Source organism: Momordica charantia, assembly GCF_013281855.1.
Source record: "Momordica charantia cultivar OHB3-1 chromosome 5 unlocalized genomic scaffold, Mcharantia_2.0 BLBB01000005.1, whole genome shotgun sequence".
Taxonomy (NCBI): Eukaryota; Viridiplantae; Streptophyta; class Magnoliopsida; order Cucurbitales; family Cucurbitaceae; genus Momordica; species Momordica charantia.
In genome coordinates this window covers 23,462,578-23,485,468 of record NW_028275163.1, presented here as the reverse complement: position 1 = coordinate 23,485,468, position 22,891 = coordinate 23,462,578, and the positions used below count along the sequence as shown (strand labels likewise).

General features: G+C 34.9%; 3 protein-coding genes across 10 annotated transcripts; all 3 read right to left on the bottom strand.

The window, feature by feature from the left end:
* Nucleotides 1-1,430: 1,430 nt before the first annotated feature.
* LOC111014300 (cell division control protein 48 homolog E) lies at nucleotides 1,431-6,902 on the bottom strand. Its single transcript, XM_022288977.2, has 9 exons — nucleotides 6,743-6,902; nucleotides 6,445-6,610; nucleotides 4,910-5,138; nucleotides 3,842-4,608; nucleotides 3,542-3,763; nucleotides 3,356-3,427; nucleotides 2,975-3,256; nucleotides 2,447-2,806; nucleotides 1,431-1,960 (listed from the first exon to the last, which is right to left on the bottom strand). Exons 1-9 carry the CDS (start codon nucleotides 6,769-6,771, stop codon nucleotides 1,670-1,672), a joined length of 2,418 nt encoding a protein of 805 aa, XP_022144669.1. The 5' UTR covers nucleotides 6,772-6,902; the 3' UTR covers nucleotides 1,431-1,669.
* Nucleotides 6,903-8,255: 1,353 nt separating this feature from the next.
* On the bottom strand, nucleotides 8,256-14,306 carry TKI1 (TSL-kinase interacting protein 1). Of its 4 annotated transcripts, none has more exons than XM_022288975.2 (15): nucleotides 14,082-14,306; nucleotides 13,867-14,006; nucleotides 13,126-13,319; nucleotides 12,940-13,022; nucleotides 12,812-12,859; nucleotides 12,601-12,710; nucleotides 12,114-12,198; nucleotides 11,731-12,010; nucleotides 11,305-11,439; nucleotides 11,015-11,157; nucleotides 10,691-10,929; nucleotides 10,274-10,616; nucleotides 9,191-9,604; nucleotides 8,960-9,088; nucleotides 8,256-8,851 (listed from the first exon to the last, which is right to left on the bottom strand). In XM_022288975.2, exons 3-15 carry the CDS (start codon nucleotides 13,250-13,252, stop codon nucleotides 8,666-8,668), a joined length of 2,322 nt encoding a protein of 773 aa, XP_022144667.1. In that variant the 5' UTR covers nucleotides 13,253-13,319; nucleotides 13,867-14,006; nucleotides 14,082-14,306; the 3' UTR covers nucleotides 8,256-8,665. The 4 variants fall into 4 exon arrangements, with proteins under 4 accessions (XP_022144667.1, XP_022144668.1, XP_022144666.1 ...); XM_022288976.2 differs by having other exon boundaries at nucleotides 13,126-13,316; XM_022288974.2 differs by lacking the exon at nucleotides 13,867-14,006 and having other exon boundaries at nucleotides 13,126-13,316.
* Nucleotides 14,307-14,860: 554 nt separating this feature from the next.
* LOC111014298 (phosphoglycerate kinase, cytosolic) lies at nucleotides 14,861-20,956 on the bottom strand. 5 transcript variants are annotated; one of them, XR_015790778.1, is made up of 15 exons: nucleotides 20,831-20,956; nucleotides 20,182-20,339; nucleotides 20,044-20,093; nucleotides 19,519-19,789; nucleotides 18,772-19,115; nucleotides 18,385-18,670; nucleotides 18,211-18,278; nucleotides 17,515-17,766; nucleotides 17,141-17,216; nucleotides 16,896-16,972; nucleotides 16,774-16,823; nucleotides 16,475-16,559; nucleotides 15,855-15,953; nucleotides 15,403-15,707; nucleotides 14,861-15,316 (listed from the first exon to the last, which is right to left on the bottom strand). XR_015790778.1 is itself a non-coding variant. In XM_022288972.2 (14 exons), the coding sequence occupies exons 2-14, from the start codon at nucleotides 20,327-20,329 to the stop codon at nucleotides 15,468-15,470; spliced, it is 2,046 nt and encodes a 681-aa protein (XP_022144664.1). In that variant the 5' UTR covers nucleotides 20,330-20,339; nucleotides 20,831-20,956; the 3' UTR covers nucleotides 14,861-15,467. The 5 variants fall into 5 exon arrangements, 4 of the variants coding, with proteins under 4 accessions (XP_022144664.1, XP_087979964.1, XP_087979963.1 ...); XM_022288972.2 differs by having other exon boundaries at nucleotides 14,861-15,707; XM_088123838.1 differs by having other exon boundaries at nucleotides 14,861-15,707; nucleotides 17,515-17,763.
* Between the last annotated feature and the right edge of the window lie 1,935 nt (nucleotides 20,957-22,891).

Here is a 22,891-nt window from a genome sequence, read left to right as displayed (position 1 = left end):
TTCCATGCATGTTAGAATTTTTTTATAATATCAAATTATTGCATTTAAGTTTTTTTTTTAAATCTAAAAGATTTAAATTATTAAATTTTAATCATATTCCTTTAATTATTGTGGACCCTATACAACTTTTTAACACTAATCCCTTAATTCACTCCAAAAAAATTTATTCCCATGATTTACCAATATTATTAATTAACTAAACTTTTTGAATTATATAATATATCTCCATATATAATCTAAATCCCATATAAACTTGGATATCTTACAATTATCTTCAAATACTTACAAGATGGTTTTCAACATTGTTAAAATTTGAAATCGAAAACTGGATGATATATTGGAATGCAAAATATATCAAAGTACCTTCTGGTCAGAGACTAGATAATGGTCGGGATAAACGGAGACAAAGGAGAAGCTAGACGAACTGCTAGACGAAGTAACTGACAGAAACTGAACGATAGAAAAAGTATAATAGTTTACGGACTGTTCCGACGATGAAGAAGAACAGAGACGACTGTCGGAGAAGAAGGAAAGCAGACGGCGGCCGGAGACGAAAGAACGGACAGAAACAAAATGAGAAAAAAGGTAGGAGGAATGATGTTTTCGAATTTTTTCAATAATGGAGGATTTTGGATTTGGTATTTTTTTACTTTTGTAGAGTAAACAAAATTTAAGGAATTTAAATGGTAACCTTCCAAGTAACCAATCCTAATTATAGTCTCTAAATAGCCTATCAATGTACTAATCTCATCCCATTATCATATTAAACCACCCGAATCCAAAAGTTGAAGTGAATGAGTTAGTAAATTTAATCATTTAATTTGAATATCGTCTCGTTGCATTCAAACTTTCTTTTCAGACCAATAGAGTCTCGAAAATGTCAAAAGTGATTGGTTCATGTGAATCGAACTGTCTGTTTGGAGTGAGAAGAAAAAGGAGGGGCCAAAAAATTAAAGTTGATCAAGAGCTTGGTCTGAAATTCTTGAAAAATGAACTTTTTATGAAAAATCAGACTGCATTCAACAAGTGAAAAACAAGTTTCACCACTTAGCAATATGTATGAAAATCATCAAACTTGGCGTAGACTAGTAAGAGTAACCTCCCATCCACGGGAAATGAAATGTCCTAAAATAAGTTGTTAAACAACTCCCCTCGTTTTGCTTTATTTTGGGTCACAACAAAAATAATAATTCAATCTACCATGCTCATTTTTCAATTTTCAAATTTGGTCGGCTTGACCTGGACTTCAAAATCCCAAACACATTTCAAACCTTCCATACATATTTCCAAATCAGCTGCAATTTCCAAGAAAAGATTAGAAATCAATCTCCAGACTTCCATTTTCGGTCCAAAAGTTCTATATTTAGAGTACCTGTTCATGTGGGGTGCTATAATGTACCCTGACAAAGATGATATATTATCATAAGCAATGAGAAAATATAAATAATAATCACATTCAAATTGAATCTGTTCATTTTTTGTGCAATCCATAAAAAAATTATGGATTAACAAAATGTTTCTCTTGAACTCCTTTCTTTCCATCCAATCAACTGTTTGAATTCAGAAGCAGAACTGTGTCCAATCAAAAGTGATCCATTTGAAGCTTTTACCGAGTAAATATCATACTAAAGTCTAAACATAAATGGGAGTTGGAACCTAAATGACGTACTTAGTTGTAGAGGTCATCGTCATCAGCTCCACCGGCAGAAGTTGCAAAAGGGTCGGTTGCGGCTGGTCCAGAACTCTGCTCTGAGAACCTGAACTCGGCTCCGAACCCTCTCGACTGCTGAAGTGTTTGCGCGAACGCCTGGTATTTGCGGATGTCAGCATCGCTCACACTCCTTCGTGCATACTTCATAGACTCCTCAAAGTGAGCAGCCTTAATCTCTGCCACTTCGTCATCAGCATCCTCCTCCATGGCCTCAGGGTTCTCGCTTTTCCTCCTCTCCTTTTCAATGTCCTGCAAAAGAGCTCATCATCACTACTGCTGGCTTTCAGGGTAGCGGAAGCGGTTGGATAGGCATAAACCAAAACAAGTTGAATTACAATGTTTAACCACATAACTTCACTTTTAAGATTGTATCTAATAGATCTCTATTTAAAAAGTGTTTAATTTCTTGCAGTCCATCAACTTTGAACTCTGTGTTTGAGACCGACCACCTATTTGACAATTTTCAAACTCACATATTCCTTTTCAATTTTATGTGTGATAAGCATAGACTTATTAGACACAAAATTGAAAATTTAAAGACCTATTAGATATTTTAAAAGTTTAGAGACTTATTAGATACAAAAATGAAAATCTAGAAAACTACCATTTTAAAGTTCTAGAACCTATTAGATAAGCTTTGAAACTTAAAATTCTGAAACCCAATTTTGAAAGTTAAAATACTAAACTTGTAATTTAACTAAAAATATAAAGTACACATGGGAGTAAGAAAAAGACCTTCTCGATGTTCTCTCTAATCGCATATTTGCAGGCCCGCTGACAGATTTCTGTAATATCAGCACCACTGAAGCCTTGAGTGTACTTAGCAAGGGCTCTGAGTTCTACATCTTTCGAGATTGGAGATTTCCTCAAGCAAGCCTTGAAGATTTGAAGACGAGATTCTTCATCGGGAAGAGGAATATAAATCAACTGATCAAGACGTCCAGGACGTAAAAGAGCAGGATCTATAATGTCTGGTCTGTTGGTGGCCCCAATGATGAAAACAGTTTTCTTTGCTGACATTCCATCCATTTCTGTAAGAAGTTGGTTCAGAACACGATCAGCAGCACCTCCAGCATCCCCAACGCTACTACCTCTCTGCAAGTAGTTTGAAAATAAAAGGTCTAAGAACCAACAAGAAAGGAAAATAATCTAATGTTTGCATATTTATGGTTATTAATATCCATGAGACTGCTGGATTAGGCTTTCTGTAAAATACTAAATGAAGAAATAATAAGATCTTCATCAATAAACGAAGTAACGCACTTGGGTAGCGATTGAGTCGAGTTCATCAAAGAACAAGACACAAGGAGCAGACTGGCGGGCCTTGTCAAAGATTTCTCGAACATTGGCCTCACTCTCTCCGAACCACATAGTGAGCAACTCCGGGCCCTTGACACTAATGAAGTTCGCTTGACATTCATTTGCAATAGCCTTTGCCAGAAGAGTCTTTCCACATCCTGGAGGACCATAGAAAAGAACACCTTTTGAGGGCGACATCCCGAATTTCTCAAACTTCTCAGGATGTTCAACTGGATATTGAACCGTCTGCATAAAGAGAATGTAAAATGAGCAATGATTCTCCATGAAGATGGGAAATTAAAGGTCCTAGAAGAGTATTGTGCAATACAAGAAATATTGATTTACCTCTTGAAGCTCCCTCTTAACGTTCTCAAGACCTCCAATATCCTCCCATGAAACATTAGGTACTTCGACAACCTGATTATGAAACTCAAAGTATTAGGGTAAATCCAAAGGGACGTCTGCAGGTTTGGTGAAACGGAAATGCATTAGCACCACTGGCATGTTGTTTTATAAATGTTTATAACTTACTGTTTCACGAAGAGCTGATGGGTTGCTAGTTCCAAGAGCTGTCTGAAAATGCTCATTTGTAACTGCCATGGAGTTGAGAATCTCGGCGTCTATAGAGTCATCTTCCAAGTCAATTACATCCATCTTCTCTCTAATGCATTGAAGAGCAGCCTCAGTACAGAGAGCTGCAAGATCAGCACCAACGTAGCCATGCGTATCTTTGGCAATCCTCTCTAAATCAACCTGAATGTACAGATCCACAAGGTTATTAACTCTCATTAATCACCAAAAAGGAAGAGATGAAATTATTGTGGAACTCACTTCTTCAGCTAGCTTCATGTTTTTAGTATGAATACGTAGAACTTCAAGTCGCCCAACTTCATCAGGAACACCAATGTCTATTTCCCTATCAAATCTTCCAAATCTTCTCAGAGCTGGGTCAATGCTGTTGGGTCGATTTGTAGCCCCAATCACAATGACATGTGCACGAGACTTCAATCCATCCATGAGGGTCAGTAGCTGTGAGACGATCCTTCGCTCAACTTCCCCATTAGTCTTCTCTCGCTTGGGAGCAATTGAATCAATTTCATCAATAAAAATAATAGATGGTGCATTCTTCTCTGCTTCCTCAAAAGCTTTTCTGAGGTTACTTTCACTTTCACCTGCCAACTTTGACATAATCTCTGGTCCATTGATACAGAAGAAAAATGCACCAGTTTCATTGGCTACAGCACGAGCAATCAAAGTCTTCCCAGACCCAGGGGGTCCATACAGCAAAATTCCCTTGGGTGGCTTCACACCAATTGATTTAAATAACTGTGGATGCCTCAGTGGCAGCTCAACTAATTCACGAATCTGGGCCATTTGTTTCCTAACGCCACCAACATCATCATAACCAACTTCATCTAATCTATCCTCATCTTCCCTTTTCACAGGCTCCCCATCACAAAAGATCTCCGTGTCTGGGGCTACCACACAGTATTCAGGTGGATCAGTCTCAATAACCTTGAACTCTACACTCCTCATACCTCCTCTCACAAGGAAGAGGTCACCCTTCCTCAAAGGACGATATGCTTCCAAGAAATATGCTGCAAATAAAAGATAGTTGGACAGTCTTGAAGTGATATATTACAATGCTCTAAAGTACAAGACATATATGAAGGTAAGCTATTAGCGAGTATCCCAAATATTCATTTTAGAGAACTAAAGTATTGATTGAAAGCAGAAAGCCCAAGATCATTCATGCATATGCTAGCAACAGATATCACTACATGATTAATAAAATGATTGAAGTTTACAAGAATATTACAAAAAATCTTATGCATATTGGATAGAAGAGAAGAAATAGGAGTATAACTCATGAAGGATAGTTGAAGATAGAAAACTTACGTTTTAAATATGCATCAAAAAGGTTTCCAGTAACCCCTTCAATAGTATCGTCCACAGGAAGAATATGTACACGCTTTCCATATTTAACATCAGCACATTGGTGCACAGAGACAACATCACCAAGCCTAACCCTAAGATTGCTTCTCACAACCTTGTTCATCCTTATTTTAGGTTCATCACATGTATCATCAGCCAGAGCAATGCATATTGTGTCTTTCCTCTTTTTACCCTGAATCCCAAATACAATGGAGAAACATATCAAAATAAGAATAACTGGTAATTAAGAATGGCACGTCCCTCCCAAAAAATAAAAGAGACAATACAAGTCTCCGACATGTAATTATTTTAGAATCAATAATGAATATTGCAGTAAGTTGAATAGAAAAACAAGTAATAAGTTTTTCTGTTCAAAAGGCTCCAATACATTACAATAGGGTTTGACTTAAAAACACTCGTACATTTTCACCCCCAACAAAGAATGCAGGGCATGATGAAATGAAAGGATCCTAGCCTCATGGATCATGTTCTCTCACTCTGGGTTACCACTTTTAATAAACCTAGTAATTTTTTTCTCTTGGTAAGAAACAAAGATTTCAGTAAACGACCAAAAGTACAAAATAGGGTGGTGTAATATGGTTGAAAATAACATAGCTTATGAGAGAACACGTCATAGAATGCTTGCCTCTTTTGTTATTCCAAGACCCTAGTGTCACGTTTCCAGCCCAATCTAGTGTTTTCTCAATAGAATAGAGTATATAACCTACGATATAAGTTCAAGACCAATAATAATTTTACGATGTAGTAGTTATGTTATCCTGTATCACAGAAATCCTAAAACATTTATAAGGCATTATGTTTTTACCGTAATTATAAAAGCCAAGAAATAGTGATAAACAGTGAAGAGCGCAAAAGGAAAAAAATAACATATGTCCACCAATCTTCAACTTATTATACTTATCATAGATATCTGCAACTACTTGGAAAGTATAATATACCCCACTTACAGATTACTCCCTTAGTTTTAGTGTCAAACATATAAATTGCAATATCTTAGTGCTGAAATCGACTTTAACATCTTCTTTTCAAGTGCATCAGATAGAGGACCGCGCGGCACAAACAATTGATTAAATTGAAATATGTTAACACTTCACGCTCGTATTCATAAGTACTAGTAATCCCTAAAATTACTGGCATAATGAACTCGAGGAAAAGTACCATGTGTGTCAACGTTAGAACTCTCGGTAATATGCTTAAACGAGGACAGCAAAATAAGACCCCGAATCTTCTTCCCCATCCATTTAGATTGAAAACCCTTTGTCGTAAAACAGAAACCCACAAGCCCAAAAGAAATACGCAGAAGTAAAAAAATAAAATTCCCTATCTCAAATAATCGAACAGAAATTCAAAAATCCATAAGGGTTATACAACTTGGGTAATAGAAGAAAATTTCCCATAAATCAGAAGAACAGACAGAGAATCCAGGGTAAACAGCTCATAGAAAGAGAATCATCAAACTAAATGCGTAAAAGACTGACCTTAATGAGGATCGTATCCCCGCGGAAGAGTTGAAGCTTCTCCATGGTATCGGGATGAAGAGCGACCACCGAGTTATCATCGTTGATTGCTTCATCGACAACAAGTCGATTTGGGGCCTTCTTCCGCTCCAAAATGGCGGTGCTAAAGTCCCGCTTCGTACCCTTGCTGGGAGAGAAAAAAACAAACAAATTGGAACCCAAATTTCAAGAAGATTGAGGAGACAAGTACCATCTCAATAAGAACTATATTCCTAGAAGATAATGCGGATCTGAAAATGGGAAAAAAGAATAGGCTTACGGGTCTGACGATTCAGCTTGATTGGCCATTTCAGCAGAATTGGAGAGACGAGCAGAGAGAATCAGAAGAAGGAAACTCCCGTCGAAGTTGGAATACTAAGAATTTGGGGAAAAGCCTGAGACGATTAGCGGTATTTGTACCGGAAGTAGAGAAATATTTCGCCCTTTTCTTGTTGGGAAAGAAAGGTTTTTTTTTTCTTTTTATTTTTTGGATAAAATTACATATTATTTTATTTTTGGTCATTTAAACGTTTTTTCATCCCCACCAATTTTGGAGAATGTTTTCCACGTAATTTTAGAATAAATATCCGCAATCTTTTATTTTTTAATTTTGTTTCCTAGTAATTTTGTGGGTATTGATATGTTTTGGTAGGTGGATATTAATGAATGAATGGTTAATTAGAATTTTAATATGGAAATTTTGAAGAATGAAAAGTTGAATTTAATTGCTTCAAAATAATAGAACGAATTCTTAAAAAAAAATAATAATAGATTTTTTTTAATATAATTTGTGATCTTTTAATCTTGATTAATCAGGACAATGAAATAATAGAATAATTTTTTTTATCTTACTTACTTTTAATATCGTGTTAAGGAAGAAACTTACACCATTTTTTTTAAAACTTAAACTACAAATTAATTAGAAATAATTTTTAACGTGATATTTTAATTTGATTAGAAATATCAATAAAATTAAATGATAAATAAATAACATTTTGCAATTAGACCACAACTATTATATTCTACCAAAAATACCAATTAGGCTGAATTATATTCAATAAAGGTTTTTTTTTTGGATTTATGTTTTCAAATATTAAACTTATAGAAGCTACTTATATTTAATTACTTAAGATCTTAACAAAATTTCAAAAGGAAAATCTTTGAAAACTACCTTTTAGTTTTCCATGGCTAAATTTTCACACATGTTTTTGAAAATCAATACGAAACAAAGATAAAAAGTTAAAAATATTATCAAGTTTAGCTCCCACGACATTTGGTTTAAAATTCTTAACTAAATTTAAAAACCATAAATAAATTTTTAAAAGCTACTTTTTTAAATTTTTAAAATTTGACTCAAATTTTAAAACCATTTCTAAAAAGTAGTAGTAGTGTTATATGCAAACTTTTCAAAAAACTAAAAATTAAGACTCTTGATAACAAGTTCAATTTTGATTTCTTGTTTTTAAGAACTAAATTTATAACCATTAACAACAAAATTTATAACCATTACTTTCCCTTATGTTCCTTTGTCTTGGTATATAACTTTTGTAAACATTTTTAAAATATAAATTAAATTATGAAAACGACAAAAATAATTTTCAGTACCTTTTTTTTTCTTCTTTCAAGACATACCTTATTTTTTATTTTTAAAATTTGACTAATAACTGAATTGTGGTCAGAAATAAGTGTTTTAACTACTTAAGCTCTAATAACCTATCAATGTTTTAAATTTCCCTCTTATCTATCTCATCACAATCACAGTACAGAAAGAGAAAAATCCATAGCAGAAAACGTAAAGAACATTAATCACAAATTTTGCTAATTGGGTTGAAGATGTTCTCAGCTAAAGCTTTAGCTGTGTACAATTTACGGAAACTGAACACACAGCCCTCATTAAGGAAAAAAATTTAGAAAAAAAAAACGTTAGAAATTAAGTTGATTTTTCTTTGCATGTCTATTTTGTACAAATGGGGGGAACCCCCCAAAAGCAAATAAAGTTGTTTAGATACAAAACCAAGATTCTCAACTACTTACGTGGGCAGCGCTGTGCTCTGGCATTGGCATGTCCTCCTTCCTTCAACCGTCATGGCTGAACTTTGCATCTAAAATTACAGAATCCCTCTTTCTATCCAATATTTCTGGATTCGAGAGTGAACACCTCGGCTTCCATCTTTAAAATCCGATATGGAGGCTTTTCTGGAGGTCAACTGTTGAATGCTGATGATGATTCTTTCTTGTCGAAGCCGAAAAAGGAGCAATTTTGAAATGCATCCAAGCTACTTGCTATCAAACGGTTCAAGCTGCTTAGGCTATCGCTTAAAATTAAATCCTCGTTATGGTACTTGTTAGTTGATGGCAAATCCAAATCCAACGGCCCCAAGGAATCAGGCTGAAACAAAAGGAAGGTAAAAAAAAGTACTTAGACTTGTTCTGTATTCGAGAATCATATGATAACTAGGAGAATTTTTCGACCTGGGAAGAACGTAAACGAACATACCCAATAAATGTCTGCTAGCTCATTGATATCTTTTGTTTCTGTGATCTGTGGATCCGACTGACACTCATCCATTGGGTCTCCTTGAATGTAATCTTCTCCAGTAGGGCTCCCTGGTCTGGGTAAATCATCCTGCGGACAAATTTAAAACATATTAGAACTCAGTCCACTTCCGAGCATCATTATCATTCACCAGCAGTGGTAATGTTGTTTAAACAAGGCATTTCTCGATACCTCGGTCATGTGGCCGGCGGAATTGGTTCTAGCTATGTGTTTGCAACCTCGTAAAGAAGAGAAAGTGGATGAACTAGGAAGCTCTTGTAGGTCGACAGGATTCTTTTGAAATGAGAAGGCATCACATGTCTCTTCAGCATCCCATATGGAGGATGAATGGGAGGCCAAAGTCGGTGGAGTAACAGTCTTGTCTTGCTGTCTGGATATATGAGCAGCAATTGCAGCATCAAATGAATCACAGCTGAACGGGATCTGCTGAAGACATTGGGTGCCTTCGGGAAGAGGTGTATCGATGCAGTTGGCATCCACATCGTGAGAAACTCCTGAAAGTAGGTCTCCGATGCTTATATTTGTAAGGCTGTCAGCCCACTCACCAGCTGATAAGGAAGTCCCATTGCTTAACTTCAGGTCATCCTAGTTATACACAGGATGAAACAGACAGTCTTGTCAAAATGAAACTACAAGTACATTCTCAAAAGTAGGTTCGATGTAATGAGAACAACAATTATCAAAAAGATAAGATTAGAATTTTGTCATAAAACATCACTTGCACTTAAAAGCAAACAAGACTGGTATTGGCAGATCCAATTGATGAATTTTATAGAATTCTGCTAATGCTGGAACATAAATTTCACAAACGATATTCCCAGAATGTCCAAGTGTAGAACCGTTCATGAGAGGAAACAAAATACCTTACAGTCCACAGCTATGTTATGTACCCTAGTGTGCAAAGAGAAAGAGACAACTAGTGCGCAGATTGAGAGAACGAATAAAAATCCATAAGCTAATGGCAGTAAACATGTAAGACATGAATAAGATATTCCTCAGCAGAGCTGAATTCATATCGCTTACAAAATCCCACTAATTGGAAATTAGCAGGAACTAAAAATTCACTGTCAAGCAAAGAAGTATATATAAGGTAACTAATTAACTAATATTTTTTAGTACTATAAGCATCAATGAGATAATTACAGATCAGGACAATCTTTGACATCAGAACATCAGTAAGATGACATTAGTAATACCATTTATGTCAAAAAGAAATTGTCAATCTGAAATAGTTAGAGAGAAAAAGAAAAATACCACATCATCAGATTGTTGGTTGATTGTTCTATCAGCGACATTTTTTTTATCCCATGAAATGTTTAATGCAGGATCAGAGGACCCTGTAAGACCATCATTTGGCCGTGTAGATAAGTGCCTTTCTGTCTCACTGGGCGCGTCAGGAGTTGAAATATTATTTTTATTCAATGTACCTACTTTATCCTTATTAAGATCCACAGGCTGACCGTTGATTGATGCTAAATCCACAATTCTTCCCTCAATATCTCTGGCATCCATGATATGATCATCTCTAATGCCATATGCTGGCACAGATGTCTGAAATTCAATACACCCATGTTCTGTGTTCGAACACCAACCATACCTTCAAGAAGATTTTAAGTCAGTTATTTTGTTACTCATTTATCTTTTTAAACAAAACTCCAAAAAGAATTAAACCTTAAACGAAAAACTTGGGGCCTTCCAATTGATGCATAGACGTCACCAGCACTCTCAAAGGAGTCCTGTATCCATCTCTGACAATCTGCTAGGCTTTTCCTCTGGATATTGTAAGGAAAAAGCATCAGCTCTCCATGAGCAGCACTTGAATTGCCCCATTTTCGACTTAGATGCTCTAAAACGGACGATATTTTCTTCCTTGTACTAAGAGTAAGCTCCAAGTGTGGATTGTGTTTATCCTGAACAAAAGAGGACCTCAAACATTGTATTAGTGTCGAAATGTTTCACATATAAATTGATTGATGCAATCTTTACTGGTCTCACCAATTCCAGGGCTCTACGAGTACCATCATCGACAGGGAATAACTGAAGCTTCAGCTTTGTATTAGCAACATCAATCAAGGAATTTGGCTGAAGAGGAGGCAATAGCAGCAAAGGGCTCCCAGCAGGATCAGAATTCTTTTTCCCTGAAATAAGTATGAAAGCATTCAAAGTTACTATAGTGAAGAAATTTGACACGTTTTCCATCACCCTTTAACATAGGGCCAGATTTTCCATACATCCTTTCATGTAAAGTTCAGAACAATTTAAAATATATATGTGACGTGACTCACCTGGAGTATTTTGATCGCGTAAAACATCTTTATTGGTGACAGTGCGCTCTAAATGCTCAGCAGCATCAGCAACCAAAGAAACGCCTGCTATTGCAGCTTTTTCCCATTTTTTATATGCAGCTGATGATACACCATCTAAAAGTACAAATAACCCAATGGATAAATATTTTCTTGCTTAACATTGATTGTGCAACCCAAAATACATAGCACCGTAAAATCTTATTTTTATCTTCTAAACATTTATTTTCCTATAAGAATCCATATTAAGATCTCTTACAAAAACAATCTTAGATAGCATATTACAAAAGTTGGACAAAGACAGTAGCTCGGAAAAGAAAACATTCAATAGTAAACTTATAAGGAATCAATCTTCTAAATCAAACCAACAACACCCCCAACAAAGAGTTTTGGGAGAAGAGCTCACACCTGATTTTCTTCTCTGCCTTGGTGGTTTGAGGACAGTGGAATATCCACCATTGTTTCCACGGTTAATACCAACATTCAGATTGCGTCTTGACGAGGTTTTCCTAGGGCCCAGTTTTGGAATGTTTTGAGTGTCAACTAAAACTAATTTCACTGCACGCCCATCATGCCCTAAAGCTCTGCTCTGACTAGAGACAGCACTTGGTATGGGTGGAGGGCAGTTTTCTCCCTGCAATGGTCGTTTTCTTACAGTCTTCTTCCGATCTTTCAAAAGTTGATGCTCCTACATGTAAAAGTGAGTTGGTCAGTCCAGCAGTATGCAAAAGAAGAGTTTCATACACAGAAAGGCACCAAAGGGTGGAATGGATTAGATGGTTCTGACTAACCAAGGCTTCAATAAAAATCTTGAAACGTCGGGGTTTCAGGTGAAGCTTTGAAGCTTTGCAACTATATTTTTCCAGTAAAGACCACCTGTTGGGCATGTCAAGTATGGTGAGAGAAAAACAAAAAATCCACGTTTGAGGCCTATAACACTAATCATTGCAAAACTAGTTATACTATTTTTTTAAAACTCAAAATAAATAGCTTTCTCATATTATACTTAAAGTAGTCGGACTGAACAATGAAAAATAGAAAAGTGCAATAAATTAATGCATAAATAACAAATTCTCTCGTATGTATTTCTCTCCAGATACAGGCAGGCCAACATTCTCAATAATGATGTAAAATAGCATTATGGCAGAATCCAACTTGATTTCCACAATTCATCACACATTTACCCAGAAATCAATCAAATGACAATAATCACTCACGTTTAGAAAGAATAGGTAAGATTGAAGAAAAGGTGACAGCATGATTAGCAGTAATTATTACCATCGGAGCATTGCAGCATTAGTATCCTTAGAGTTTTTAGCATCCAGACATAGCCCAGGAGCCAACAGCTTGTTCATACGCCTTACTAGACGGTAATAATAATGTCTGACCTGGTTACAGAAAGTTTGAAGAATATATATATACATAAGAAGGGATTAGAGCACAAGTCCAAGGATTAACTTTCCAAAAGAAGACCATCTATGACAAGCACCTGGTCCTTGTTTTTGCTTTGTACATGACAAGTGATCTTCTCAAAATTCTGCATAGAAGGCATGATACAGTTAGAGAGACATAACATATTTTTAGAAAAATATGCAAAATTAGTGGACAACTACATGCCTTGCCAACTTGCCGTAATGCAGTGAAGAAACTTTCCTCCTCTTCACGTGTCCAAGCAGCCCATTGCCGAGTCGGCCTTTTGGCTGCATAAACCCATAAAAATCAGTTAGAGCAGAGAATGTCAAAAACTATAAACTATAAAAAAGGAATTTAAAAGAAAAGAAATCTGCAATGACAATATAGTACCAGGCAGTGGTTCTATAACATGGTCGGGAGTTGATGCTGCAATGCCTTGATCTCCAACATGAGGAAAGATAGTCTCTGAATGAAGATGTGCCTCAGAGATGGAGGGGACAATTGAATCTGTCTGCATTTTATATTTGTTTAATGAACAATAGTAATCTTGTCCTTCATTGACTTCCAAATGATGCTCAAACCTACTGCAACAATGGATGATCATTCAAAGTTGGAGAAATCAGAGATTTAAACAAAATTATTTAAAATAGATCAATCATGCGGAAAGAATAACACTTGTAAATAGAATGTCCTTATAAGCATCAGGAGAACACCAGAAATGTGGACAATGGTAGAGCTTTCCACAGGGCTTCACATTCTCCCAATAATTAAGAAGTGAAGGTAGAACATAAGGAGTAGTTTCTTGGATTCATCAATTCTTAGATCAACAAAATATAATTAACTAGAAAAAGTATGAATATTACTAATTGCAACGGAACCCATGATTTCCAATATTTAGCCTCCCAGTCGTTCTTATTTATCCCTAATCCTGTAGCACGAAGAATGCTATAACAAAATCTAATAGCAGCAATTCAATTAAAGTCCTACACCACATAATCTTATAGTTCACACACCAAAATACGGGAAGTAATCAAAATTCGAACGAGGAAAACATCACTGCTAGGCAGATGCAAAATGCCAACTAATTCAAATAATTTAACCCAAAATTGAGTCCGAAGAACGATCGCTCACCTAAACTTTGCATGAAACAACTAATTGACCAAATTACGTTAAAATTCCTCTAATCCAATTTTCTAGCAGACGATCGAAAGCAAAGATTTAATAATCTCCACTCCGTTTCCAGGCTGCCAGAGACGATTTAGGGTTTCGAACTGCACACACGGTCAATTCAAAAATCTCCACAAAATCAATAAGCGAATCGGATATGTACACTACACTGACGATACCTGAGATGGATTCAAGAAATCGAACAATCTGCAACGCCACAAGCTTCGAAGTTTAGACGAAAACAATGAAAAAACCGGGGAGAATTTTCCGACAGCCGTCTACAGTGGGGAGGTGAGAAAGAAGAAAAGAAAATAATAAAAAAAAATAATAATAATAATAATTTTACTTTGTGAAAAGGGGAAGTGGGAAAAAACAAATTTTAAAGTTTAATTCCTCAAAATACTAAAAAATAAAAAAATTGTAACCCATGGGGAATTCAGGATCTGACCTAAACATTTAATCCCCTCCTTTATTTTATAAGGCCTATAATTTTTTGACACCAAATAAAATATATAAAATATTATCTAATCTTATTTGAAAAAAAAATAGTTTAGTTTCTAATTGCATGACTAATACAAATATAACTTAACATGCCACATTGCGTTAAAATGGAGAGAAAGTTGACTTAAAAATAAAAAAAAGTTGTTTTTCCTACCTTTCAAAGATATTAATATTTAATCGCTCGAATTATATTCAGCAAAATGTATATAGATTATTTATCGATAAAGAAGTTAAATATTATGGATTAAGAATCCTTTTTTCCATTTGGATAATATTCAATGAGGGAATCTCTGTGTTCTGTCCACAAAGAAACCAAGAAAAGTAAAGGGATTGGAGTTTTGAGGCAAATGGGAGAGTTTTCTTCCTTTAGAAGGGCTTGCTTGTTGGGTTGCTGGGAATATGTTAAAAGGGACCCAAAAAATAGTAATGCGGAAAAAAGAAAGGTGCTCGGGGTGGATATTCGAACTTCCAACATTTTAGTTGATAATAAATATTTTAATCAGTTGAGTTACACTCAAGTTGGCAAGAAAACGTTTTTCCATGCTTTACGTTTCGCCCTTTTTCCCTGATAATTTGTATGGAATAAAAAAGTTGGTCATATTCCTAATTGTTGGTTAATCAGCTTACAAGCCAAAATATGAAGCAGAAGACAAGAATGGCAGGCTGAGGCTGCAGCAGCTCATTGAATTATCAGTACAAAACTGAATGCTCAGAAACTGACCCTTAGTGGACATTGAATGAAAATAGTAAAAGAATCAGAGTTGGAGATAGTCTCCATTATCTTTTCTTTGTACTAGAGGGCATTCCAAGGTTTTCCTCTGGCAACTTCTCTGCAATCTCAAGTCGTCTCCGTCCAGTTGGAAAGAACAAGCAACACGGATTACCACACTAGTTTCTTCGACAAAATCAGCTCCTGCACCATAAACTCGACCAATGACGACAATTAGGTAGAATGCAAAGTTGAAAGTGCATGAACAGGACGATCAAGTTGCGGTATACATTCATGGTTCTGAGTTAGCTCCATTGATGGATAACTAAGTCGAATTATCTGAATCTCAGTTGAACTAATGCACTGTTGCTGATTTCGAGAGCATTAATCGGAACATAGGAGCCCCACGATCTAATACGTGTCGTTCCCAGTCTGATCTTACTCCAAATGGGTTCTCATTAAGCCATCCTTCCCCATTAGTTCCCACATCAACTTCAACTTGGTCTTGCACAACAGCTAGTTTTCCTTTTCCATATAGTAAAAAAGCTTCCTTCATTCTCAAAGCCACAGTTTCAATATCAGATTGAAGAAATACCTAAAAATGGAAAGCCAGTCATTACAGAAGCTGAGTAAAGTTCATATTATTTTGTCACAGAAGAGAAGGAGAGGCCCAGCTTCCAAGATAAACATTTACTGGAAACAAACAAACAAAAGTGAAGATGCACAGAGAAAAGGGTATTGCCTTTCCATTAGATGCAAGCAGGTCTGCCACTGCCTCCACTAATGACCTTTGCAGCATCCTCCATCTGTGCTCTGGTTTATTGAAATCAGGGTTGGGGCACTACAGTTACAAAAAAAATCCTACTTCAGTTCAGACACAAGTTTTTGGTGAGGTTAATTATAAGTTTAGTCTTTGGACTTTCAAAGTTGTTCCAAGGTTAGGCCTAACCAGTCCATAAATCGTAAAAAGTATCAAATAGATCCTTGAATTTTCAATTTTGTGTCAAATAGATCCATGACCTATTCAATGTTTTCAAAATCAACGAACCTATGAACACAAATTTTAATTTTATGCCTAATAGGATCATGATCTTTTATTTGTATATCTAATAGAACCATGAATTTTTAGGTAAAGAATCTATTTGACACCGATATAGAAAGTACTAATATTTTGAGTGGCCTGAGCAAAGCAATAAATAGCCTGGCATTAATAATGGCTCCGTTAGGCTTTAACTTTTAAGAAATAAATCCGCTCGTGGTGGAGGGTTGCGGAGTTATGAAGGTGGCACATCCTGCGAGTCTGAGGTCCTCCCCTCATTTCATTAACATTAGAGACAACGACAAGAACAGGAGAATTTATACCTGGATAGAGACGAGAACTAAATCTCCTGGGTAACTAGACACGATAGGACGAAATGTCGATGTTGCATTTGTCGCAATGAAGTGCCTGAAACCAGGAGAATTTGAGATAAGGTTCAGAAATGAAACAGGAAACCAGATGAAAAGAGTTCATAAAAAGACAAAGACTTTGTTATCATCCACAAAAAATGTGGCCAGATGCAGTCAGATGAACTTTTGCAAATTTGCATCTAGTCTAACATTTTATCTTGACAGACAGCTGAGTATAGCCTGTGCCACGTCAAAAAAAGAAATGTTCTTACCCATTCTTCATCTCGAATTGATAAACAGAATGTAGACAACGTTTCACAAGCTGAAAGGGTCATTCAAGTGTGAGATAATACGTAAAATTTAGTTTTGAGCGGTAAAGGAAACTAAAGAAGACCTTTTCATTAATCTCTAAACCGAGAAAATTGAGATCCTTCCTTCTTCTAGCCATTTCCAGAAGAAACATCCCATTACCTGTCATTTTGGCTTCTTTAAACTTGTACCAACAGGAAAGAAAAAGGGGGGGGGGGGGGGGGGGGGTGTTGAGTGATTGATAACAAGGCTACATGAAAATATAAATATTGTCTTCTTAGCTGTTAAATACAGAGTTTTACTATGGAAATGATATACAAAAGATATTACCACTTCCAATGTCAACCACCAAAGGTAGAGCTGCATCAGAAAAGACTGCATCCCAGTTAATCTTGTGTGGGTATGCCTGCGTAAAGAAATCGCTTCAAACCAACTTTAGCTGTTCATCCAGATGCATGAATTGCATAGAGTCTAAACAAGTGCAGGAAAAACTAAAAGTAATTATAGTAAGAGGCAGTCATAGCCTAGTAAAACTAGGAAATACCTGTAATATTGAAAAAATCAATCATCAAGCAAGACATGCGAAAAATGTTTTTATGACATTTTTCTCCAATAGATCAAGATAATATTCTGCTTTTTGATGTAAAAGTTTAAACTCATAATTAATTTATTAAAAAAGAAAAAAAAAGGTCAAAAAAACTTACTCGGTCCAAGGCCAAAACCCCTGGAAGTTGTTTCCCTTTAAAGAAATCCCACACGACTGAAGCATTCTCGAAGACATTATAAGCAGATAGGGTACTTGATTCCTGCATTATTGCTTTGCGTGCTGTGTTTCCAACAACAGTTACATCACAATCATTTTGGGCTAAATCATATAGCTTTCTTGCTAATTTAGAAGCTCCGACTGTACTTGGGCTTGAATCACTGAATTTCACTGGACCAATCCATATAATCTTCTGCAACATAGTGTTTAAGTGTTAGACTGATGCTTGGGCGATTAACAGAAAAACAACTAGTTGGTGCTTAAAAATAATGCAGATAGCAGAATGCTTTATTAATGAACCTCCTGCAAGTCCATGACCATAAGAGCTTTTTTTGATAAGTCAAGTTCATGACCATATGATCTGAATCTTAGGATTTGTAATATTCTCTCTTGGGTTTCATATTTGCAGAATCCATCATTCAAAAGACTAGGCAGGTCTAGCTTGTGAAACTTTGGCCAATACTTCTACCCCCACCCCTACCCCAAAGATTTGAATCGTCACGAATTGAAGTGTGAGTGCACAGACATTTCATTGAAGGTATAAATAAATCGTAGGGACAATAAAAATGATCAAATCTCTTTTATTTGAATAAAGTAGATAGTATATTGTAACTTCAAGGAAAAAATTGAATCTTACCTTGCTATTTATAAGCAGGGCATTTATTTCATCCAATGATGTAGGACCAAGATCGACCGGTAGCCAACCTAGAAGAGAAAGAAGTTAAAGATAACGAAGTAACAAGCTTTCAATTTCAAAGGATCAACCTTTTAAAATGGAGACTCACACGACGAAAGGAAAATGAAAACTTACCATCTGGAATATCATGAGAAGCAAATATTTTCATTCGCTTTGAAGTTTCAACATCTTTACACCAGAAGTCCTTTGGATACACAATTTCTACGTCGTTATCAAGCGCAAACTGAATTGTGTCTGCAGCTTCCTTACATACACCATGATTCACCAGACGTGAAGAAACAGACAGCCCCAGAGCATGCATTATCTGAAATGACATCATTCCAACAAAGACCAACCCAGAGCATGTGGAAGCTAAAAAGTGCAAGGCAGCTGCTTTGTCCAAAAGGTTGCCTCCTCCAATCTGTATTAGGGAAAAAAAAAATCTTAATATATTACACCGAATCTTTCTATGACTGGTGAAGGAAAAATCCATCGCTATTCGAGTAGGGAAGGAGGGCATACAATTGCAATGTAAGGTTGGCTCTTGGTTTCTGCAGCCTTCTTTAGCTGACATAAACTTTCTTCAAAGTTAAAACCAGCTATGCAGGTACAGCAAAAACGAGTAATCCCAACTGTGGATGCTAGAATTCTATGAGACTGAGAGAAGGTATCGTTAACAAAAATATCAACACCTGAAGATAGCAGCTTGGAAAATTTTGAGCAATTAGCAACTTCTTCTTTGAACTCGGAAAGGTTCTCTAGAAGAAGAATATCAGCTTTTTTGAAGCTTTCTTTCGTTGACAGCAAATTAAATGAACTGCACTTTACTGGAAGAACTTCAAGTTGAAGAACAGAGGACAAGTAATCTGAAACGGAAAGCCACTGAACATTAAGAAACACCCAAGTATACCAAAACCGTCTAGAAGTCTGAAAGTGGAGCTCTGTTAAAGTTTAACTTTCGTGCATTAAGGTGTTCTAGTTTGTTCTACCTTGCTTTACCATGCTGACATAGGAACAACACAATCAATTCTCTCAAAATCCGTACTAATAGGAGAGAGGAGTCCAATCTATCCTTATTGAAATTTTACCCTTCTTTTTTTTACAAATTCAATTGGGCACAACCAATGGACCGGAGGAAATCACTCCATGTTCTAACGCACCCCACATCAAACATTATATCGCATATATGTAGTAGGTTATAGAACTCCAGTCATGAAATGAAATAACAGTGTGTGATATTGAAATCAGAGAATATCCTAGAATCTGTACCAGCGACAGAATCCATATCAGGATGTCTTGCAGTAGAGTTTATATTCCAGTTGCTGGCAAGTATCACTTTTGCTCCAGATTTGTATAGGTACTTAATGGTGAAGATTGCATTCTTCACCGAGTTAATCCTTGGGTCCATTTCTTCCTGTAGCAGTAAGGTTGAATCAAACCTGACCATGACAACTTTTCCAGCAAGCTCCTCTCTAGGAAATTCTCCAAGAGTTTGTACATGTGGAACAGTCTCCAAATTCAACCAACTAAGAGCATGATCCTACAATAATCCCAATTGTCGATCAAGACCACAAGCAAATTACATATAGTGCATTGAAAGTTGCGTTAGACTTCTAAATGGAATACTTCAAAAAAGCCATAAAATAAATAAATTAAATCAAGTTTAAAAGAATCGGTCATAGAAAATAGGAAACTGCAAATTCAAGTTATATACACAGAAATTAAATAGTAATGTTTCCTTTCCATCATAAGATAAATCGGCCAGCACAAAGAGGAAATGAACAATTTTAATACCTCAGAGTTCACCAAGTTCTTCTCACAATAGACTACCCCCAGACTTCGTGCTGAGACATAACTTCAAAATAAGACAAACTTGTCTAAGAACAGGGCGCAAATTCAAAGTCTCAAAATAGTGTAAAATTAATCTTATACCTTGTGTTGATAATAAGACAGAATGGTATCTGTCGTCATACTTTGCAACGTATGGAGAAAACTTACGACAAAGTAATTTAGATGGATCTTGAGCAACTACTTTGCTTACTAAAAGAGTTCCTTGAAGTGAATTTAAAAGTCGGCTCATCTCCTTTTTCCTGATTTCAGCAATGAGAATTCTGCCTTAGACTTCAATAAACATATTGTAAAATAACATGCAGCAGACCACTTTCAAACCCGAAAGTGGCCCAAACAGTAAAAGCATCAACTTACAAGCGTGTCCGCTATTGAAAAACAGATTAAATTGAGAATTTCAAAGAGAAAATAGCTCAATATACTCCATTCCAAACCACAAATGTGACAGTAAATAGTCCGGCAGATAAAGATTCTCAATGCCAACAGTCTCTAATCAAAGAAATGTTTAATCTAATTGGTTTCTACGAACCAAAAGCAATCAATTGGCTACACACAACCACTGAAATCACCGAAATGTTTAATCTAATTGTCAACAATGGCCACAAGAATTGCTAGCTACAATAAAATCCCGAAGAAAATAAAACATTGGCCTTTAAATCGATGAATTTCAGTTATGTAAAATGAAACCCAAGACATCAATCGGCCATTTTTTTCATCTCTCTTTATCACTTACCGGTGAGGAAACGGACGCTTTGGAGGTGAAGAAAGTAGCAACCCGCAAGCTTCGAAGTCTATAATATGACGACGTGTCGTCTGTTCTTCGCGTATTATCCACTAAACTATTTTAGTTCAATTAAATTCGTTAATCGTAACATAATTTAGTAAATAAGATACAATATATCTTATTTAAAAGTTAAATATTCAATTCTCCACTCCTCCCCATACTTCTAAATATCTGTCAACACGTTGATATTTACATTTATATATTCACGTTTCTATGGGTTCGACATCGACATGAGGGATGAATCAACATTTCCATCATAGCATAAAAAAATCAATAAAATATGAAAAATATCAACAAAAAAAAATCTCACTAATATATAATTAATATTAATTATTTTTGAAATAGAAAAATATTTATTTATTAATTTAAATATTTTTTACTATTTTTTAATTTTTCTAACTTTTATAGAAATTTCTATGGACATCTACATTTTATCGATAATTCCATAAAATTGAAACCTCGACATTTTCATCGACATCGACATTAAAAATCTTGTTTCTATCTCTGTAGGAGAAAAATAAAATTAGTTAAAAGGATTTTAGGGTTGGTATCAATGTTTTTTTTCATCCCTCTATGTTCACGAGTGAAATGGAAAGTAAAAAGAATGCCAAGTTACAAAAAAAAACAATTCTAAAGTATTTTGTTTAGAAAAATATCTCTATTATTTAAAAAATATTTAGTATTTTTCTCGACGTTTCATAAATATTTTAAAAATATATTTTGAACAAACCTACGTTAATATTTTGAACAACAAATTGATGGATCTAAAACGACGTGACAATTAACATGAAAACTTACGTTGAACAATTAATTGTTGACACTACAATATATTTAATATTTAATATAGTCGATTGTGTGTATCATTGTTTCAAAAATAAAAAATAAAAAATAAAATTGTGTGTCTATCCTACTTGTTAATCTTGTTGCATAATCGTTCCAAGCAACCTCCTAAGTTAATTGGCATATCAACTTCACATTCCAAATATTAACGAATATTTGTTCAAACATTTATAAAAAGTCAAGTGTACTACTGAAACTTTTGGAATGATACGGGTATTTTTGAAACTAATAGCAACGTTCAACGGTACCTCTCTCTTTTTAATTTAGCCTAAATAAAATTGAAGTTTAAATCTTACTTTGTTTCAAGTTTGGTATGTTTTGGGTATATACTTCTAAAATATTATTTTGGTCTATATTTACTCTAATAAAAGTCTAACAATATAAACGTTTTAATGCAAAGCTATAATAACAGTGTTTGCATTGAAACTGTGATCGAACACAAGTATCAGGGGAAACAAAAACAGAGTGACCAAATAGAAGTTTTGAAATTGAAAGCCAAAAATTAAAATACATAAATAAATACATATGTTTTATAAGTACGTAAACTAACTAAATAAAAAAGAACAGTAGATTCGAATCATCACCTCATATATTATACGCAACACAGAACCTAAAATAAGCCCGATTTAAAAGCAAGTGCCTGGAAACAACATTTTAAACAACAACAAACTAATATAAGCTATATTTAATTTAATTTTTCTCTCTCTCAAATCCTATTTTTATTTTCTACGTAAAATCCTAAACATTAAACATACTCCGAAGTCAAGTGAGAATTTTGTTTTGATTTTAAATATAGAAGAAAAAGTTTAAAAGAGGATATTAAATTTCACATCTTCATATCTTCATGAATTTAAAATTAAGATAAATAGATATTTTTAAAATATTAAAAAAGAAAATCGATAAAATATAAAAAATATTAACAAAACATCGACATAAACATAATATTAAAGTAGTATTCATCGGTCAAATACTTATCTATTAATTTAAATATTTTGACAAATTTTTTGTTTTTACAATATTTTCAAACATATTTATTGACATCAATACAATATTTTCATCAAATATTTCTGTAAAAGTTTTTACAATATCAAAAACGTTTTCAGCATAATAAAAATCTATATTTCTTTTTAGACATTTCTTATAAAAATAATAAATAAATAAAAAGAAGAA

What these genes read in the sequence shown, in the direction of transcription:
- TKI1 (XM_022288975.2), bottom strand. Translation starts at nt 13,252, where the DNA reads ATGCAGACAGATTCAATTGTCCCCTCCATCTCTGAGGCACATCTTCAT. An exon ending in CATTACGGCAAGTTGGCAAG is followed by an intron (nt 12,860 to 12,939) that starts GCATGTAGTTGT and finishes CCTTCTATGCAG; the next exon opens with AATTTTGAGAAGATCACTTG. An exon ending in CCCCAAGTTTTTCGTTTAAG is followed by an intron (nt 10,617 to 10,690) that starts GTTTAATTCTTT and finishes ATCTTCTTGAAG; the next exon opens with GTATGGTTGGTGTTCGAACA.
- LOC111014300 (XM_022288977.2), bottom strand. Translation starts at nt 6,771, where the DNA reads ATGGCCAATCAAGCTGAATCGTCAGACCC. An exon ending in CAAGCTGAATCGTCAGACCC is followed by an intron (nt 6,611 to 6,742) that starts GTAAGCCTATTC and finishes TTTCTCTCCCAG; the next exon opens with CAAGGGTACGAAGCGGGACT. An exon ending in TTTTGATGCATATTTAAAAC is followed by an intron (nt 4,609 to 4,909) that starts GTAAGTTTTCTA and finishes TTTTATTTGCAG; the next exon opens with CATATTTCTTGGAAGCATAT.
- LOC111014298 (XM_022288972.2), bottom strand. Translation starts at nt 20,329, where the DNA reads ATGAGCCGACTTTTAAATTCACTTCAAGGAACTCTTTTAGTAAGCAAA. An exon ending in GGGTTTTGGCCTTGGACCGA is followed by an intron (nt 17,217 to 17,514) that starts GTAAGTTTTTTT and finishes TTCTTTACGCAG; the next exon opens with GCATACCCACACAAGATTAA. An exon ending in CAATTCGAGATGAAGAATGG is followed by an intron (nt 16,560 to 16,773) that starts GTAAGAACATTT and finishes TCCTGGTTTCAG; the next exon opens with GCACTTCATTGCGACAAATG.